We start from the raw sequence: 17,490 nt of genomic DNA, 5'->3' as shown, positions 1-17,490 counted from the left end.
GACGTGCAGCGCCTGTCTTTGTTTACAGCCAAGGGAGGCAGTGGAAGCGCTACATTGGGATGCCAACCAGGCAGTGTCAGCAACCATCGTAAAGCCTACTGAATGGACACCAACTATGTGGACATAATTAGTGCTGGCCCAGAAGTTAATATAAGAGCTATAGGGTTACCTCAGTTTTGTCAGCATTATAAATCTCAAGACTGGGCCTTGCAAATAGGCTGAACACGCTGGTTTGACATAAGCAATAACTGTTAGACTTCACAGACTTTCTGCGTCCATGTGGACTTCAGACGCATCTCGTGCCAATGTTGTAGCCTCCGTGAAAGATAGCTAATTAACCAGTTCCCATCAGCTGCAGACAACTGACGGTTTAGTACACTGCTAGCGAGCTACTCCTGCTGCACAGCTAACCAGTCTGCTAGCCTGTTTAGAGTGGCTGGCTTTCGGAATTGGTCCTGTATTCTGGTGCCAACGAGAGATTTAATGTAATTGCACATATATTTAATAGGCGGAACGGACACAATTACCACTATGAGTTGAATCCTCTGCTGAGCTATTGGTATGGTGAAGCGACATCCCCTAGGAAAATACTGAGATGCAAATCGCCAAACCCTCTGTCACACAACACGCCTCCCTCCGAGCAACGTTGACTAGCTGCCTGTGAGAACTCGATATTAGCAACGCATTCTGTGACTGATGTTTGCAGGCTAAAATGTGATGCCATAATACTGGTCCACAAAGTCAGCATTAACTAAATAAGTTTACAGCAGCCGTGAGCAGAGTTGAACAATAGAAATGACTGCACTGCTGAGGAGTTGACTAAATACAGGGTCACTTTGGAATTTGTCGTCTTACCTTTAGAGTAGAGGGATTTGGGGGAATTAAGGTCGATATCCGCGCTTAGCAGCGATATAAAATCAGAGGGCATAACTGGCTAGTGCCTCATGAGAGAAAATGAAAACAGATGTCCCCTTCAGCAAAAAATATTCCTCCGACAGGTCAGGCCCAAGTCTCAGCAATATCGGAGATGAGGCAGAGGTGAAATACAAAACGAACGACAGCTGCACTGACTACGATACGGTTACTACGTGTGTGACTACAAGTAAAATCCACAAGGATGCTAGGAGGACAGCTAGCTCCAGCTAACAACCCACACATCGCGACGCTTCCCCGAACGTCTCCTCCCCCTTTGCCACGCACGCGCGTTAGCCCCTGACTGACTTTGGCCATGAGTTCCACCTTGGTGGTCCTGAGAATCTCAAACCATGAGAAGGATCAATTACAGTAGGGGAAGACTGGGGTTGGTTGCCACGTTTTTGTTTTTACTTAAATCTAATTTCAGGAAAAAAAACAGTATATTACAAGAAAACCATTTCTATACAGCTTCAATGCTTCATATGCCAGGTACATTTGTATAGTCATTGCCTACATCCATTATCTTCAAAAGATATGGGCCGTCAAAGACACCTTGCATAAGTATGACCACCAACCCCAGTGCAGGGGTGGTTGTCACAAAACAATGTTATCCTAATGGGGAGAAATTGTCATTTTTAACATTCAATAAAAATGATAGGCCTACAACATTTTAATTTCAATGAAATGTGAACCTAAACTAGCTCTCATCTAGGCATATACTCTTCAGATAAGGTCCATTTGCTACTTTTTATAGGGTGACTTCAGGTAATTTGAGCCATCAGCTAAAATGAGCCATTTAAGGTTTTGGGGTTCTAGCCCCTCTGGAAATGAGACCCAATGACTACAAAGTATGGGAATCTGTTGCCACAACAGTTCATTACATGTAACAGGGGATTTTATTGAGTTTTGATTGATATGGTGGGCGGGATACTTATTCCAATGAAGGCTGCACCAGAAAGTTGCATGGAATTTAGCATGGCACGCTAAAGTTAGCCAAATTATTATAAGTATTATAACTTACATATACCAGCAGATATACACATAAAAACAAAGTATGTTTTCTGTGTGGATGGTATGCACTATATTAATGTTTGTTAGTGTGGCTTATTATTACCCTTTTTGGAAAAATATATGTTTATGGTGTTTCAACTGTTAGCTCAGTGGGTTAAGGTAATTTGAGCCACCACGTTCAGCTAATTTGAGCCACCATTATAATCAATGGGAGTTTGCTGCTGTTTGCTGCTGTTTAGCGGTAGCTAGCTCATGTTTGTGTACTTTTGGAGGAAAAATTAAGGAAGATGACAGGTGAAAAGAAATGAATGCAGATGAAAAGAGAGGAGACAGAAAAAGTGAAAAAATAGGATGAACACTGTCCAGAGACATGTGGCTGTACAGAATTGTGATTTAGTATGAAAAGGAATTATGAATTATTGACTTTTTCCCTTTTTTATTTAACCGGCTCAAATTACCAGATAAGGTGGCTCAAATTAGCTCAAGCGGCTCCTTCCAAAAAAGTTGCCACATCCAGGGTTTCAAGACTTGTGGGGCCTAAATAATTATGTTTTATAATATAATTCCAACACAAAATGATGAAATATAGTAGTTATTAATTATATATACACATTAAAAGTGCATAGATGGTATTATTTTCCCAAGCTATTTACCAAAAAGTGGCTCAAATTACCTGAAGTCACCCTACTCTTTAGAACTTTAAAAATGCAAATGTAGTGTATTTCACACACAACTGAATGTGAAATGCCACATGGCACGCTATGGCTAACACCACAGGCAATGAAAAGTATTGTAGGCCTACCCAACCCCGATAGCAGTGTGACAACCAACCCCAACTGGCATGTTTCACTCTTTTTCAAGCTAGCTCTGATGAAAAAAATGTACCAAAATAGTAGCTTACACTCTTTATACTTTCAAATGGCCACACTGGTTTTGATGTCAGCCCATAGAGCAATGAGTGAGAAGAAAAATATTAGACTTCTCAAAATTTGAATTTTCATGTGAAAAACACATTATATTCGCTCATCTCAAAGTTATACTGTTTTAGCCTCCAATACCACCAACATAGATGTCCTATGACAATTACAAGCATTTCTGTGTCAACGGTTTCGATCAGCGACCTGAGATATGAGTCATGTGACAACCAAAACTTGTGACAACCAACCCCGTTCTCCCTACTGAAGTTAACCGTGATCGCCAGCTAGTTGCATTAAGTGAAAAATGAAAGGGTTTCAATGGAGCAGCCTAAAATAATGTTGTTTTTTTTCGTTGTATAATTTTTGCCTCAACAAATTCGAAACTAGACCTATAAATATTATTTTTTAATGCAAATTATATGTTGTGCAAATTATACATTTTGTATAATTTGATCATATTGTGTGTGTGTGTGTGTGTGTGTGTGTGTGTGTGTGTGTGTGTGTGTGTGTGTGTGTGTGTGTGTGTGTGTGTGTGTGTGTGTGTGTGTGTGTGTGTGTGTGTGTGTGTGCCTGTGTCATTTTGTAGGCCTATATCTGCCCATTTTTGCCTCATCTGAACATTTCTGTGCCATTGCTTGCTTGATCATTGAAGTGTTCGCACATTTTTTTTGTGGCATAGTCTGAAAAACAAAAATAAAAACAAACATACAGAGCAGCCCAACATATGGAAAATTAAGACACATCAAAATACATAGGCCTACAGAACAGACTTTAAAACCCTAGAATCTTCCATCCACATGGATGGAAATCTTGTGACATTGCCAGACACTTACAGTGCATCCGGGAACTTCGGAAAAACTAAATATCCAAAGAACTTGACAATACATTATGTAATGCCAACCATAGTTCTTAACAGGAAATGTGTATGTATGGGGTTGATGACTGGAAATTGGAGATTATATTTGAGCATTTAGTCCAATTGACTCTGTTTAGGTTTCCCACATCACTTCCCCGCAGTTGCCATCTAGGTGGAACTGCATGTTTTGAGGGAACATTAGGAGCTAATGGGAGTGAGCCTTCTCATATATTCCACTTTCAGTGGTGGTTCACTTTCACACTAGCTGGATTATAGCCTGGTTCACACCAGACGGTGTGTGTGTAGCTTCGGTGCCCTCCGGCGGAGCAGAGCTACACACACTACCGTCTGGTACACAGCCATAGAGCACGCTCCGTCTCCAGCCAGAACATAGACGGAGCATTTATTGCCTCATCAACAAATTCCTTCAAAAACCTTCCTGTTAATCTCTAAAGAATCAATATAGTCTATAATCTGTCCTGTGATTCCTCAATGCGAGCTGCTATTGATATTGAAGCAATAAATGCTCCGTCTATTTTCTGGCTGTAGACATCGCCTGCTCTATGGCTGTGTACCAGACGGTAGTATGTGCACAGCCCTTATAGAACAGCCTTGCCACTTGCTATTAAGCCCCATTGTACCAGCTTTTTTGGCTGCATTTCCGATGAGTTCTCCACTAGTCGTGCATTGGAGACCAGAATGAATGGGACCCAATGGAGCTAGATACTAAAAATCTTAATTTCCCCCAAGGTCTCTTCAACAGGGCTCAGATTTGAATGTTGTTCTGGTTTTACATCAAAAGTTTAACAAAAAAAGCACATATGTCCGTTTGATTTTTTACAGGGGGAGTTTTTGTTGCCCACTACTCGCTAGCATTTTGCTAAGTATGTGACGTCATAGACACTTAAAATCACTTTTTAAGCATATGCGTGACTCAAAAAATCTAAAACTCAGCCGTGGGTATTTTATATACATACTTTCGAAAACAATACACTCGCCTCCAAAAGAGTTGTCGCCTATCCATCTGTTTGGAATAACAGCTAATAACCTGACTTTCAATTAATCACTTGGCTTCAGAAGTCACTCATATGAAAGCTACAACCCTCCCGAATGAAAATGTATGTACAAAAATAAATTTCATGCACCAAAGAAAGATTGACCCTTTATTGAACACAGACAGGGCAGATTTTCACAAGACAAAAGTTTTGTCGCCTATCGAACATAATGTGAAAATGAGCAGATAAGTCACTTCAAAACACTTCAAATACGCAGATCGGGTGTCATACTTAATCACTGATTCACTCACACCTCTCCAGAAAATCAACTTTGGCCTTAGGTGTATGTTTAGGGTCATTGTAATCATGGAAAGCAACACAATGAAAATCAATGGAGTTCAATGAGAGATGGTGACATATTCGCTATTCGTAGAGCAATACATGTTTAACTTCATGATTTAATCAATGATAAAACTTTTGTCTTGTGAAAATCTGCCCTGTCTGTGTTCATTAAAAGGTCAATCTTTCTTTGGTGCATGAAATTTATTTTTGTACATACATTTTCATTCGAGAGGGTTGTACACTCGCCTCCAAAAGAGTTGTCGCCTATCCATCTGTTTGGAATAACAGCTAATAACCTGACTTTCAATTAATCACTTGGCTTCAGAAGTCACTCATATGAAAGCTACAACCCTCCCGAATGAAAATGTATGTACAAAAATAAATTTCATGCACCAAAGAAAGATTGACCCTTTAATGAACACAGACAGGGCAGATTTTCACAAGACAAAAGTTTTGTCGCCTATCGAACATAATGTGAAAATGAGCAGATAAGTCACTTCAAAACACTTCAAATACGCAGATCGGGTGTCATACTTAATCACTGATTCACTCACACCTCTCCAGAAAATCAACTTTGGCCTTAGGTGTATGTTTATGGTCATTGTAATCATGGAAAGCAACACAATGAAAATCAATGGAGTTCAATGAGAGATGGTGACATATTTGCTATTCGTGGGGGCAATACATTTTTAACTTCATGATGTAATCAATGATAAAAGCCCTCACACACCAGCAGCATGCATGCAACTCCACATAAGAGCTGTATCCCTCCCATGTTTGACTTTAGGCACCATGTATTCTTTCCAAATTCTTCACCTTTAACACCAAAGAAGTCTCTCCCACTGTCCTGTCTCAAAAAAGCCAGCCAAGATGTCAGGCCTAATTCTGTCAAAAATGAAGGCTAATGGGACTCATACTCTGAAGTCAAGATCCCAAGATCAACCATTTTAGAACTGATAGCATCAAAACTATATGGTGTTGGAGATGAAGAATATGAAAAAAGAGAAATGGTGCATAAAGTGAAACATGGTACAGATACAGCTCTTATGAGGAGCTGCATGCATGCTTCAGGTGTTTGAGGGCTTTTATCATTGATTAAATCATGAAGTTAAACATGTATTGCTCTACAAATAGCGAATATGTCACCATCTCTCATTGAACTCCATTGATTTTCATTGTGTTGCTTTCCATGATTACAATGACCCTAAACATACACCAAAGGCCAAAGTCGATTTTCTGGAGAGGTGAGAGTGATTCAGTGATTAAGTATGACACCCAATCTGCATATTTGAAGTGTTTTGAAGTGACTTATCTGCTCATTTTCACATTATGTTCGATAGGCGACAAAACTTTTGTCTTGTGAAAATCTGCCCTGTCTGTGTTCATTAAAGGGTCAATCTTTCTTTGGTGCATGAAATTTATTTTTGTACATACATTTTCATTCGGGAGGGTTGTAGCTTTCATATGAGTGACTTCTGAAGCCAAGTGATTAATTGAAAGTCAGGTTATTAGCTGTTATTCCAAACAGATGGGTAGGCGACAACTCTTTTGGAGGCGAGTGTAGCTTTCATATGAGTGACTTCTGAAGCCAAGTGATTAATTGAAAGTCAGGTTATTAGCTGTTATTCCAAACAGATGGGAAGGCGACAACTCTTTTGGAGGCGAGTGTATTCGAATTATATATTGAGATACATATATTGAGATAAAGGCACTATGAGGGGTTTTGCTCCATAGGACTCCATTCATTCTGGTCTCTGGGCCACCACGTAGATAAGGGTGGAACTGCAACTAGAGGTCTAAATTTGCCTCGTTCAGAAACCGGAAATGCACCGTGAAACCAACCAGTGGCGTATCTGGACCTATACAATCTGTGGTATGTGTAGCTCTGCTCCGCCAGGGGGCGCCGAAGCTACACACACACCGTCTGGTGTGTGAACCAGGCTAGCTGGATTAGGCCCTATGGTCACGAATTAAGATCCTGCCTTTTTAATATGCTTTTGGGAGTTTGAGTTACTTTCCTGGGAATCCTCATATACTGTCAACATTCGTAAAATGTTCTGCATCCTTTGTAGAAAGTCTAAGCACTTTTCACTACAACTTATGTCTAATCTAAAATCAAATGTAGCCTACATGGCTTGAAAAATAATGCTGACTGGGTTTGATTTATGCTTGTGCAATACATCTATACCAAGCATATTTCCTAAATTGCATGCCATGTAGGCTATTGGCAGGCTGAAACTTCGTTCCTTGTATTGTATATTGTTGTCATGTTGCCATATTCACAGTCTCTCGGCAACACAGAGCTTTGTAAAAGTCTAGTGGTGTCGATGCAGGTCATAGTGACACATTTCTTCACGTGACGTCACTGAGATCCATGTACTGTACATACATCCATCCATCCGTTAGGGGTACATCAGAAGTGAGTTGGGGACGCAGTGACTCTGTGGGCTGGAGCGCCATGGCACCTAGGTTTGAGTCCAGACTGACGTCGTTTGACAATCTTTCCCCTTCTCGCTCCCTCCCACCGCTCTCCTGTCAATGTTTCTACGGTCCTTTCTAAGTGAAGGCAAAGTGGGACCGGGAAATATGTTTTTAAAATAGAATTAAGTGATTGTTGGTAAGGGTTGTATTTTCCACAGAGCTAGTGTGAGGCCCAGCCATATTTGTTTAGTTCATTTTTTTGTGTTTGGGTTTTGGTGAAGAGGAAAGAAGTAATTGAGTTATTAAAGAGGACCATCTAAATGACATTGAATAAGTGTTTGCACAGTGGTGCATAAATCAATTAGGCCTATAATGAGTTTAAGATCAATGCCTGGTCACATAAATGATGTGTTTGTGTGGTTAACTAATGAATGCTTTGGTCACCTTTTTTCAAACTAGCTTCTCTCTGTTTAGTACCATCTTTTGAACTCTGGGTGGAGCTGTAGATTAATTTGAGCATTGCATCTCGGTAGGATGTGTAGGATGGTGGTCAGAGTGAGTATTGCGGCTATGCTGCTCATTGAAACTGTGTGTCAAATTCAATCTTTTCATGAATATTTATTCAGTAATTAACTAATATTTGCTAGTCTGACCAAAGTGCAGTAAGATTTGCAGCTAAAAATGTCTATTTCTGGAAATTCAAAATGGGGGACAATGGAGAAGATCCCCCTATCCTATTCATGTATGAAAAGTGCAAATTTTCCCAGTTGTAATGAAAACTTATAATTCAGTATTTGTGAAAAAGGTAACATTTGTGAATGGGCAGCATGAAGTCTGAAAATAAATTACAAAAATATTACACAGTGCACCTTGAATTTTCAAGAAATTGTGGAAGAATGATACTTTCACTACTATGGCATGTGGAATGAGTTTTTGTGCTGACCATCTGACGAAATAGCATTATTTGTTACATTCCTGTATGAGGCACTATACACCTGAAAGTAAGTTGCATTGAGACAAAGCATACAAATGGCTTAGACCAGGGTAGAAAGTCAATAACATGTGTTTATCATCAAATTTACTATTTATCAGGGAAGGATCTGGAAATGACCTTATGTCAGGGTAGAACGAGGGTCCCCAGTATATTGGTGCAGCGCTAGTACCAGAGCACAGCTCAAGCCTTATTTTCTGATAGACTAATGTGTTGCTGGCACACTGCAATCATGAAGCCAAGGTTGTGTAGGCTACACTTTTCCCTTTTCCTGCCTTTTATCTTCTTTTCATGTCCTTTGTTGTGCACCTGCAGAGTGGAGGAGTGGCAGATTGTGAAGGCAATGCACATGACAGATGGTAGGAGGAATTGCCCATATACAGTAGGCCTTGTTTTATTTTACTTTTTTACTACACCCCATCACCTACCTGTCTGTCTGTCTGTCTGTCTGTCTGTCTGTCTGTCTGTCTGTCTGTCTGTCTGTCTGTCTGTCTGTCTGTCTGTCTGTCTGTCTGTCTCTGTCTCTCTCTCTCACACACACACACGCGCACACACACGTGCGCACATACACAGACACACACACGCACATACACACACACACATACACACAAGCATGCACATGCACACACGCACACACGCACATACACACACACAGACATACACACAAGCATGCACATGCACACACGCACACCACACACGCACACACGCACACACACACACACAGACTTCTCTCTTTAGTCTTGCGCGTCCCCACCCCCTCACTCCAACTGTGGCTTCTATTGTACTCAGCCACTATGCAGTGTGTGACACTACCTACTACTACGACCAGACCACCGCTGAAACGAAGCAGTGAGTGAGAGAGCAGAGGAGAGGAGAGGAGAGGAGAGGAGAGGAGAGGAGGAGGGGAGAGGAGAGCAGAGGAGGGGAGAAGAGGGGAGAGGAGAGGAGAGGAGAGGAGAGGAGAGGAGAGGAGAGGAGAGGAGAGGAGAGGAGAGGAGAGGAGAGGAGAGGAGAGGAGAGAGGAGAGGAGAGGAGTGCTGCACAGGCAGAGGCAGGCACTCCCTATACACTGTTTGCAGTGTCCTTGAACAGCACGTGGTGGAGTGGGAAGGTGCCAGTGAAGGTGACTGGACTCACTGGAGAGAGGTGGCAGAGACAGGAGGCGAAAACAGAACCAGACAAATGCAAATGGGAAGGGAGATCCCTGAGAACTGTCTGCCCATTTAGATGCAGGTAGTGCTGGGTTGAGCCATTTTTCATGGTGCTTTGTGTATAGTAGACAATTGGTGGGCCACTGCTGAGGAATGTGAGTCATCTCCAGAGGAAAAGAAAGACAGAATGTGGATGGCTGAAAAAGCTTAGGAGGGGGTGGAGGCGAGAGAAGGAGCAATGGGAGGGAGGGAGGGAGAGAGAAAAAGAGAGAGTGAGAGACAGAGAGCGCGAGAGTGAGAGAGGAAGAGGGAGCATGTCGGCAAGAGTGTGAAAGAGAGGGAGCGGGAGACGAGCGAGACGACGCCTCTACCCCTCCCCTCCACTCCTCTCCTCCCTTCCACTCCCCTCCACTCCCCTCCCTTCTCCTCCCCTCCCCAGCAGCTGCCTCAGACGGCGGAAAGTAGCCAGGTCGCGGAGGCTGGATGGAGGCTCAGGGAGAGACCAGCACCCCTGGTAAGGACCGGCACTATGCTTATAGATTGCACTCACACACAACATCACAACACATATACAGCTGCCTGTGCAGCGTGCAGTGAACAAAAGCAGTTTACAGCCTCGCTGCACAGTGCAGTTAAACAGGCTGCCGTGCTTGTTGGCAAAGCAAAGGGGAGGCTGTCTTCAGAGAGCAAGCAGCAATGCACCAGTAGACAGATAGACGGCCAGTGACAAGTGCAGACTGCTTAGTGGATGTCGATGAGTTCAGATGCATGTGCATGTCCATTGTGTGTGTGTGGGTGCGTACACACATGCATGTGTGTCTGTGTGTGTGAGGGCATACGCAGCCGCTTGGGTAAATGCCATTGTTCACCGTCATTCACTTAAAAGGATTAAATAGTAAGTGTGTACAGAGGTGTAGATGGGTAATTCTACAAAAGGTGGATTACATACAAGCAACGGATTAGAAAACCCTTTGATCTTGATGATGATAGACTGAGTACCGGTTTATGTGAAGAGGGAAAAGATGTGCCTTCAGATGCAGTCTTTCTGGTCTCAATAAGGCATATTTATCACTAACCGTATAATGTTTGAAGTTATACTACGCACCACTCCTGTCCCTGACGTCTCCTGCGTGGCAGAGGTGGGCTGGCTGGGAGGGATGAGTAATGTGTCTTCGTTAGTACAACTGCAGGACGACCCGCACGCACTGCAGAATAAAAGGCAGGGGACGCCACACTATTGGGCTGATTCTGAAAACAATGACTCATTTGTGCACAAGAGCTGATGCATCTTTTCTCTTCTTTGTTAAATGTGCAGTCTGAAAATATAGACAAAGACTGTGCTCTCCCACTTTTTTTGGACAAGTTATATCATATTTCTTGTGTTCTGTATCATAGTACAGGTGATAGTGCAACAAGCATCTTTGATGTTTTGTTTGCAAAGTCAACAGTGAGCAGCAGGTTCAGTCAGTCAATGAAACCAGAGACTGTTATGTTTACGCAATGGCTGAGATGGAGTAAGATGCTGACTTAAGGCCAATGGGATGCTGATATCATATGAGAAACATTACAATGCAAACAGTGAAGGGAATTCTAGGAGCGGTATGATCTGTTGCATGCTGCTAAAGAATGTTCACATTGTAATCTTCTGCATAACACAATAACTGAAAAGGTCTGTTGGTATAGCTCTTCCCTTGAATTCATGTTTTGAAAAGCAGTTGTTATGCTAAAAGAGGTCACTGAAGACTCTTGAGAGTGAGACTGTACACACAATCTGGTTCATATATATCGTGTAATATACGATATCATATATCATATAATTCATAAAATTTAAATTTACTGTAGCTGCAATTGGCACCTAAAGGTGTTGTGCTGTTATCAGTCACAAATGGGAGCAAGGAACCAACGTTTGTATGAAAGGTTGTATAGTATAAAATGTACAAAGGTATAAAAGGTACAAAAGTATAAAATGTACGAAAGGTTGTATAGTTTAGTAGTCAGCAGTTTTATATTAGTTTTATTGTACATAGGGCCTATTTTTCACTGAACTTGTGATTCTATTCTATTCTAGAAGAAATACCATGTCTGTTAGTTCTACAGTACAATCAACCAAAGGAGATCATGTATATTGACTATTTAGAAGAAACTCAGATGTTCGATTTGTTTTTGGATGTGCTTGTGTGCATGTTTTCTCATTACCGAAAAGGTCAAATTATGTTGTTTCAAAGCTGTTCAAAGTTTTTTTTTTCTTTACATTGGATGAGTGTGTCTAACTTGCCCTTTTATTTTAAGAGCCAGAGAAATGGCAGAATTCCCCAAAGATACACGGGAGAAGCCCAGATGTAGGGGGGAGGTCATTGGAAGGTTTGTAAAAACTTTGATTTTGCCAGCTCTTTGCATTCCGATCGCCAGCCTTTGTAATGGGACAGTGATATTGTTACACGTTATCCCTATTTGTTTTACTTCTATATGTTTGGGTGTATCAATTTAGCTTTGGAGGAGGCAAGGCCACAAACTCATAATTTACCATTGCATTCAAACAGAGCCAGTCAGGGGCTTCCAGAGTCTGCTGAAGTCCTCCAGCTCAGCTAGCCTGGCAGAGCTCTCCCACTGCTCCCATACGGGGGAACAGGCCGGCACCCCTGGCCACCACCCTGCTCACCTACTCACCCATGAAAGGAGACGTAAGTCTGAAGCCATCATTTCAGCCAATCCTATTTCTATCCTCAACATGTGAAAAATTTCATTCATTCATCATCTTGGTAGAAGGCGACAACTGGGCTCATTCTGAAGTTTCTGTCGCTGGCAGCCAGGGAAGATAACAGGGAGGGACAAAGGGGTCAGTTGTCTCAGGCCCAGGAAGAAGGGGGGGGGGCAGAATTGGGTCCCCATATTATACATTCAATTTTGGGGGGAACATTGTCCTGGGCCCTGCCAAAGCTGTCAGTGGCCCTGCTTACAACTAAACTCTTTGGACGCCAAAGTGACTTATTGCCTTGTTGCTGTTTTTCTTTTTATTTCTTTTTTTAATCCAGATATGAGTGCCCCTGTGACTAAACAGTTGCAACTTGCTCTACATAGAGGAAGAGCACCATTAGCCGTATGTTATTTAGGCCAAATCAGATGTAATGTTAAATTAGGCCTAACTCATTGTATGGATTCTTTGCAACATTCATATCTGAATGGATTACATTGTTCTCCCTTCTTTTTTCAATGCACTGTCTCTATCTGTCACCAGAGCCACTGAGCAGTGTATCATCTCTGGAGGTGCACTTTGACCTCCTGGACCTGACAGAGCTCACTGACATGTCGGATCAAGAGCTAGGGGAGGTCTTTGCTGACTCAGATGAGGAGAACCATCACGAACCTTCAGCAAGTGAGTCTTCTTCAGTGCCAAACACGAGCTGAAATAGCATCTTTGGTGTGGTTTTCAAATTGGGGGCCGAGGACCCCTGGAGGGGTGCGAAGGGGTGCTAGGGGGGCCGTGGCAGGTTGGCAGGAAAAGTGCAGCACAATTTTTATTTGAAGTAGACTGCAATTTTGTAGAAAATGCTAAAAGTGGGCTTGCCTTTGGGGCCAGAGCCTAGCAGTGGTAGTAAAAAATAACATGATCTAACTTAGCTAATGAACAATGAAGAGTAACCGTCAGAACCCTTAATTGGCAACACCTGTTCTGGTTGACCCACTAGGCCCAGCAGCTAACTAATTAGTCCTCACAGCAAGCAGTGGTTGCTATTGAGTGTTCTACAGCAGAGTTCTAAAATTAAAAAAATTGACAGTTACTCTTCAGTATTCCATGCCTCCCTTAATTAGCCACACCTGTTCTGGTGCTGGGTACTGACAGAGAAACTGTTGCTCCTTTAGAAACAATCTCTGGTACTGATAGTTAATGTTGTGCAGTAACAACAAATGAACACCAAAATAAACCAAAAATAATTTTAACAATATTTCCATTAGTTAAGAGCGGCATTATAATAATCTATTGCATCTCTGAACATTACTACTATTATTGTCAAGTTATTATTTTATATAGACTTTCCCAGCAGGGCAACTAGACTATGATTGTGAAAGGAGATGCAAAGAAAAATAGAGTGGCATGACCCATGTAAGGGGGGCCTTGGCTATATACCGGTATGTGGGGGGCCTTGCCATGGTAAAGTTTGGGAACCCTTGCATTAGCACACTTCATTACCCTGTGTAGGCTACTGTATGTGCAATGCACAATAATGGCAATACAGTAAACTCTGTCTCTGACTCTAATCTGTAGGTGTTCCAAAAGACCTAGTGAATGTCAACAGTCATTTCAGCCAACTTGCACTTGCACTTGTATTGTGGGTTGCTTACATGACATCTCATTCTGTGCGTTTCTTGTGTCTTTGTGCCCACTTTTGTGGCACGACACATTTTGTGCCAAAAAATGTGCGAGCCGAGTACATGCCACATATCATCAGAAAACCAGCCAGAGAGTAACAATGTGATGTGTTTCAGACAGAGGCTTAATAGAGATGTAAAATGTGAAGGACTGGTGTCTTTACCAAGGTCAGCAAAGCGAAATGAAATTTATGAACAGTGAAAAGTGAGTATCCACAGTGTAATCCCCTTGTTAATTTACAGTAGCTTCCACACTGTACACCCCGGGATGATTAAGCGATCGTTGAGAACCCACTATACTGTACATATACTCACTGTCTAGCCGGAGGGACAGTTCATATTTAGCTAGGGCCATGCAATAAACATGAGTGCAGACCAAAATAGAGGCCTCCTCCTGTACTCTACCCTTCTGCTGTCATTCACATCTGGCCCTGCAAATGCCCCCGCTGCCCCGCTCCCAGGCTATGATTATTTGATGGGCCAGGGAGCAGAAGTGCAGGGAAATGTTCCCCCTGAATATTTCAGTTCACAACACAGGAAGAGAGAGGCAGCAGTTGTCACTGAATGTACTGTATGCCATGCATGAAGGGCTCTCTCTCTCGCTCTCTCTCTCTCTCTCTCGCTCGCTCTGGCTCAGCAGTAGAGTTAACTTTTAAAGCCAGGCAGAGAGGAGCCACCTTCAGAGACCTGCCTGTTCTGTTTAAATAGAACAGATCTCCTGTGAATGTGGGAGCTCAGCTCATTTGGCCCTCATTACATCATAGCACTGTAAGGAGCTGCATGGTAATAGGCTGAGTACACCAACCAAGACTTTGTGTCTTGACTTTTTGTCTGTGTGAAGTTTTTTTTATATATACAGTGCCCTCCATAATTATTGGCACCCCTGGTTGAGATGTGTTAAAAGCCTTAAAATAAATTCAGTGTTTATTGCAGAAGAATACTGTCACACACTGAAAATTGTAGGAAAATGTAGCCTTCAACTCAAATGAATTGTAAGAAAATAAAAAAATCCCTGACTAAAAAATAATTATTTTTCATTAAATCACCTGTTCCACAATTATTGGCACCCTTAACAATTCCCAGGAAATAAATATAATTGAAGCATTTCTGTCATTTCTACAGTAGTTTACAAAGTTTACCAGAGTATGTAGGAACATTTAATTAGTAATTCATCACTTCCTGTTTCCCTGGGGTATAAATATGACGTGACACCGAGGCCATTTCTCTTATCCACTCTTAAACATGGGAAAGACAAAGGAACACAGCATACAAGTGAGGCAGATGTGCGTCGACCTTCACAGGTCAGGCAGAGGCTACAAGAAGATTGCCACTCAACTGCAGCTGCCCATATCCACTGTGAGAGGAATAATTAAGAAGTTCAAAACAACTGGAACAGTGGTAAACAAGCCTGGACGAGGACCCAAGTTTATTTTGCCACCACGCACAGTGAGGAGGATGGTAAGAGAAATCAAAAGATCTCCAAAGCTCACTGTTACAGAATTACAACAAATGGTAGCATCCTGGGGTCACAAAGTCTCCAAATCAACCATCAGGCGCTGTCTACACGCCAACAAGCTGTTTGGGAGGCATGCACGGAGAAAACCTTTCCTCACTCACAATCATAAACGCAAGCGTCTGGAGTTCGCCAAGCGGTATTGGGGCTTCAACTGGGACCGTGTGCTTTGGTCAGATGAGACCAAGATTGAGCTTTTTGGCAACAAACACTCTAAGTGGGTCTGGCGTACCACGAAAGATTCGCATGCTGAAAAGCACCTCATACCCACTGTGAAGTATGGGGGTGGGTCGGTGATGCTGTGGGGCTGTTTCGCTTCCAAAGGCCCTGGGAACCTTGTTAGGGTGCATGGCATCATGAATGCTTTGAAATACCAGGACATTTTAAATCAAAATCTGTTGCCCTCTGCCCGAAAGCTGAAGCTGGGTCGTCACTGGGTCTTTCAGCAAGACAATGACCCTAAACATATGGCCAAATCTACACAGAAATGGTTCACCAGACACAAAATCAAGCTCCTCCCATGGCCATCTCAGTCCCCTGACCTCAACCCCATTGAGAACCTGTGGGGTGAGCTGAAGAGGAGAGTACAGAGGAGAGGACCCAGGTCTCTGGATGATTTAGAGAGATTCTGCAAAGAGGAATGGCTGAAGATCCCCCTTTCTGTCTTTTCCCATCTTGTGAAACATTATAGGAGAAGATTAGGTGCTGTTTTGTTGGCAAAAGGGGGTTGTACAAAATATTAACACCAGGGGTGCCAATAATTGTGACACACAATATTTGATGTCAAATAATTATTTCTTTATGTGGGATTTTTTCCCCACTGAATAAATGCACTTGTATTGAAGGTTGGATTTTTCTCTTTTTTTCCATTAAGGTCCCATATTATTTAGAAAAAAAATAAAATAATTGGAAGCTAAAAAACACATCTGAACCAGGGGTGCCAATAATTATGGAGGGCACTGTATATATAATGACTCAGAACTGTAGGTTACTGTTCATTTATTTGGGCTGATATAATTGTATAAATATGGTTGTGTGTTTTTATTTTTTATTTGATGCACCATTAGCCATCGGTCACTTTTTCACATGACTGGCACTCCATCCACCCAGGTGCCACTGTTGCCTGTGCTACAAGCCTGTGCCTGTGTTGCAAGCTACAGTTCTCTCATTGTTATTAAAAAATGAAATTTCAGCGCACATAATCCACAATGCATCATGACATTTTGTCCTTGAATCTATCAGACCCTCAGCATCCGCCGATGGTTCGTTTACCTCACGGGGGCTATGTGCGATCTCCGTCCTGGACCCGTGGAGCCCGGGCCGAGCAGCAGCCCAAGGACCGGAAGCACCACAGTGACTCGGACAACACGGAGCCCCTCCTGAAGATGGAGCGATCGCTATCCCAGCAGCCCTGACGAGTCCATGCCTGAAGGAAGCCTGTCCATCCACCACAGGAGCGTCCCGTGGCTGCTGCTGCTCACTTTGGGCAGGGAGGGACGTGTCACACACACAGGAAGATTCAACGCACCCAGAGCCCTGTGGGAGACTTAGAGAAGCATAGAGGAGAAACACAGAGAGAGAAAGATTAGAAAGTGGGAATTTGAGATGGTTAGAGTGATAAGCCACAGAAAAGGTAGAAAGGCAAAGGAGAGATGTGGAAGAGATGGACCGCACAGAATAAGGGCGAGTCCATCTCTCCTCATCCAGTTGTTGTAAACAAGATTCACATCCGAATAGTTGCTAAGGCCATGTCCCACAGGGGTCCCTACAGCAACCCCTGTGGGCAGTCTGCTGACACATCGAGCACACACACACACAAGACACACACCACACACACACACACACACACACACACACACAAGACACACACCACACACACACACACACGTCAGCGTTCCGAGTCGGAAGCTCACTTCATCTATCGACTCCAGTCAGGCACAGTGCGAAAATCACTGCTATAGCCTGGTAGACACCACCAACATTGCAGATCATAGGTGTTTTTTGATGGCA

At 42.8% G+C, this 17,490-nt stretch overlaps 2 protein-coding genes across 3 annotated transcripts in view; one reads left to right on the top strand and one right to left on the bottom strand.

Moving 5' to 3' along the window:
• Positions 1 to 1,176, bottom strand: part of nfat5a (nuclear factor of activated T cells 5a) — a 34,867-nt gene extending 33,691 nt beyond the window's left edge. For both annotated transcript variants that reach the window (XM_063196634.1, XM_063196635.1), the window contains exon 1: positions 856 to 1,176. In XM_063196634.1, coding sequence (XP_063052704.1) covers positions 856 to 928 — 73 coding nt within the window. In that variant the 5' untranslated portion in view covers positions 929 to 1,176. The remainder of the gene's footprint in view (positions 1 to 855) is intronic.
• Positions 1,177 to 9,878: 8,702 nt separating this feature from the next.
• Positions 9,879 to 17,313, top strand: dbndd1 (dysbindin domain containing 1). The gene is made up of 5 exons (XM_063196633.1): positions 9,879 to 10,113; positions 11,889 to 11,960; positions 12,140 to 12,280; positions 12,835 to 12,972; positions 16,723 to 17,313. Exons 1-5 carry the CDS (start codon positions 10,083 to 10,085, stop codon positions 16,893 to 16,895), a joined length of 555 nt encoding a protein of 184 aa, XP_063052703.1. The 5' UTR covers positions 9,879 to 10,082; the 3' UTR covers positions 16,896 to 17,313.
• The last annotated feature ends 177 nt before the right edge of the window (positions 17,314 to 17,490 follow it).

This window comes from Engraulis encrasicolus, chromosome 4 (assembly GCF_034702125.1).
Source record: "Engraulis encrasicolus isolate BLACKSEA-1 chromosome 4, IST_EnEncr_1.0, whole genome shotgun sequence".
Lineage (NCBI taxonomy): Eukaryota > Metazoa > Chordata > Actinopteri > Clupeiformes > Engraulidae > Engraulis > Engraulis encrasicolus.
Note: the sequence above shows the minus strand (reverse complement) of the source record. Positions and strands in the feature narration are given on the sequence as shown.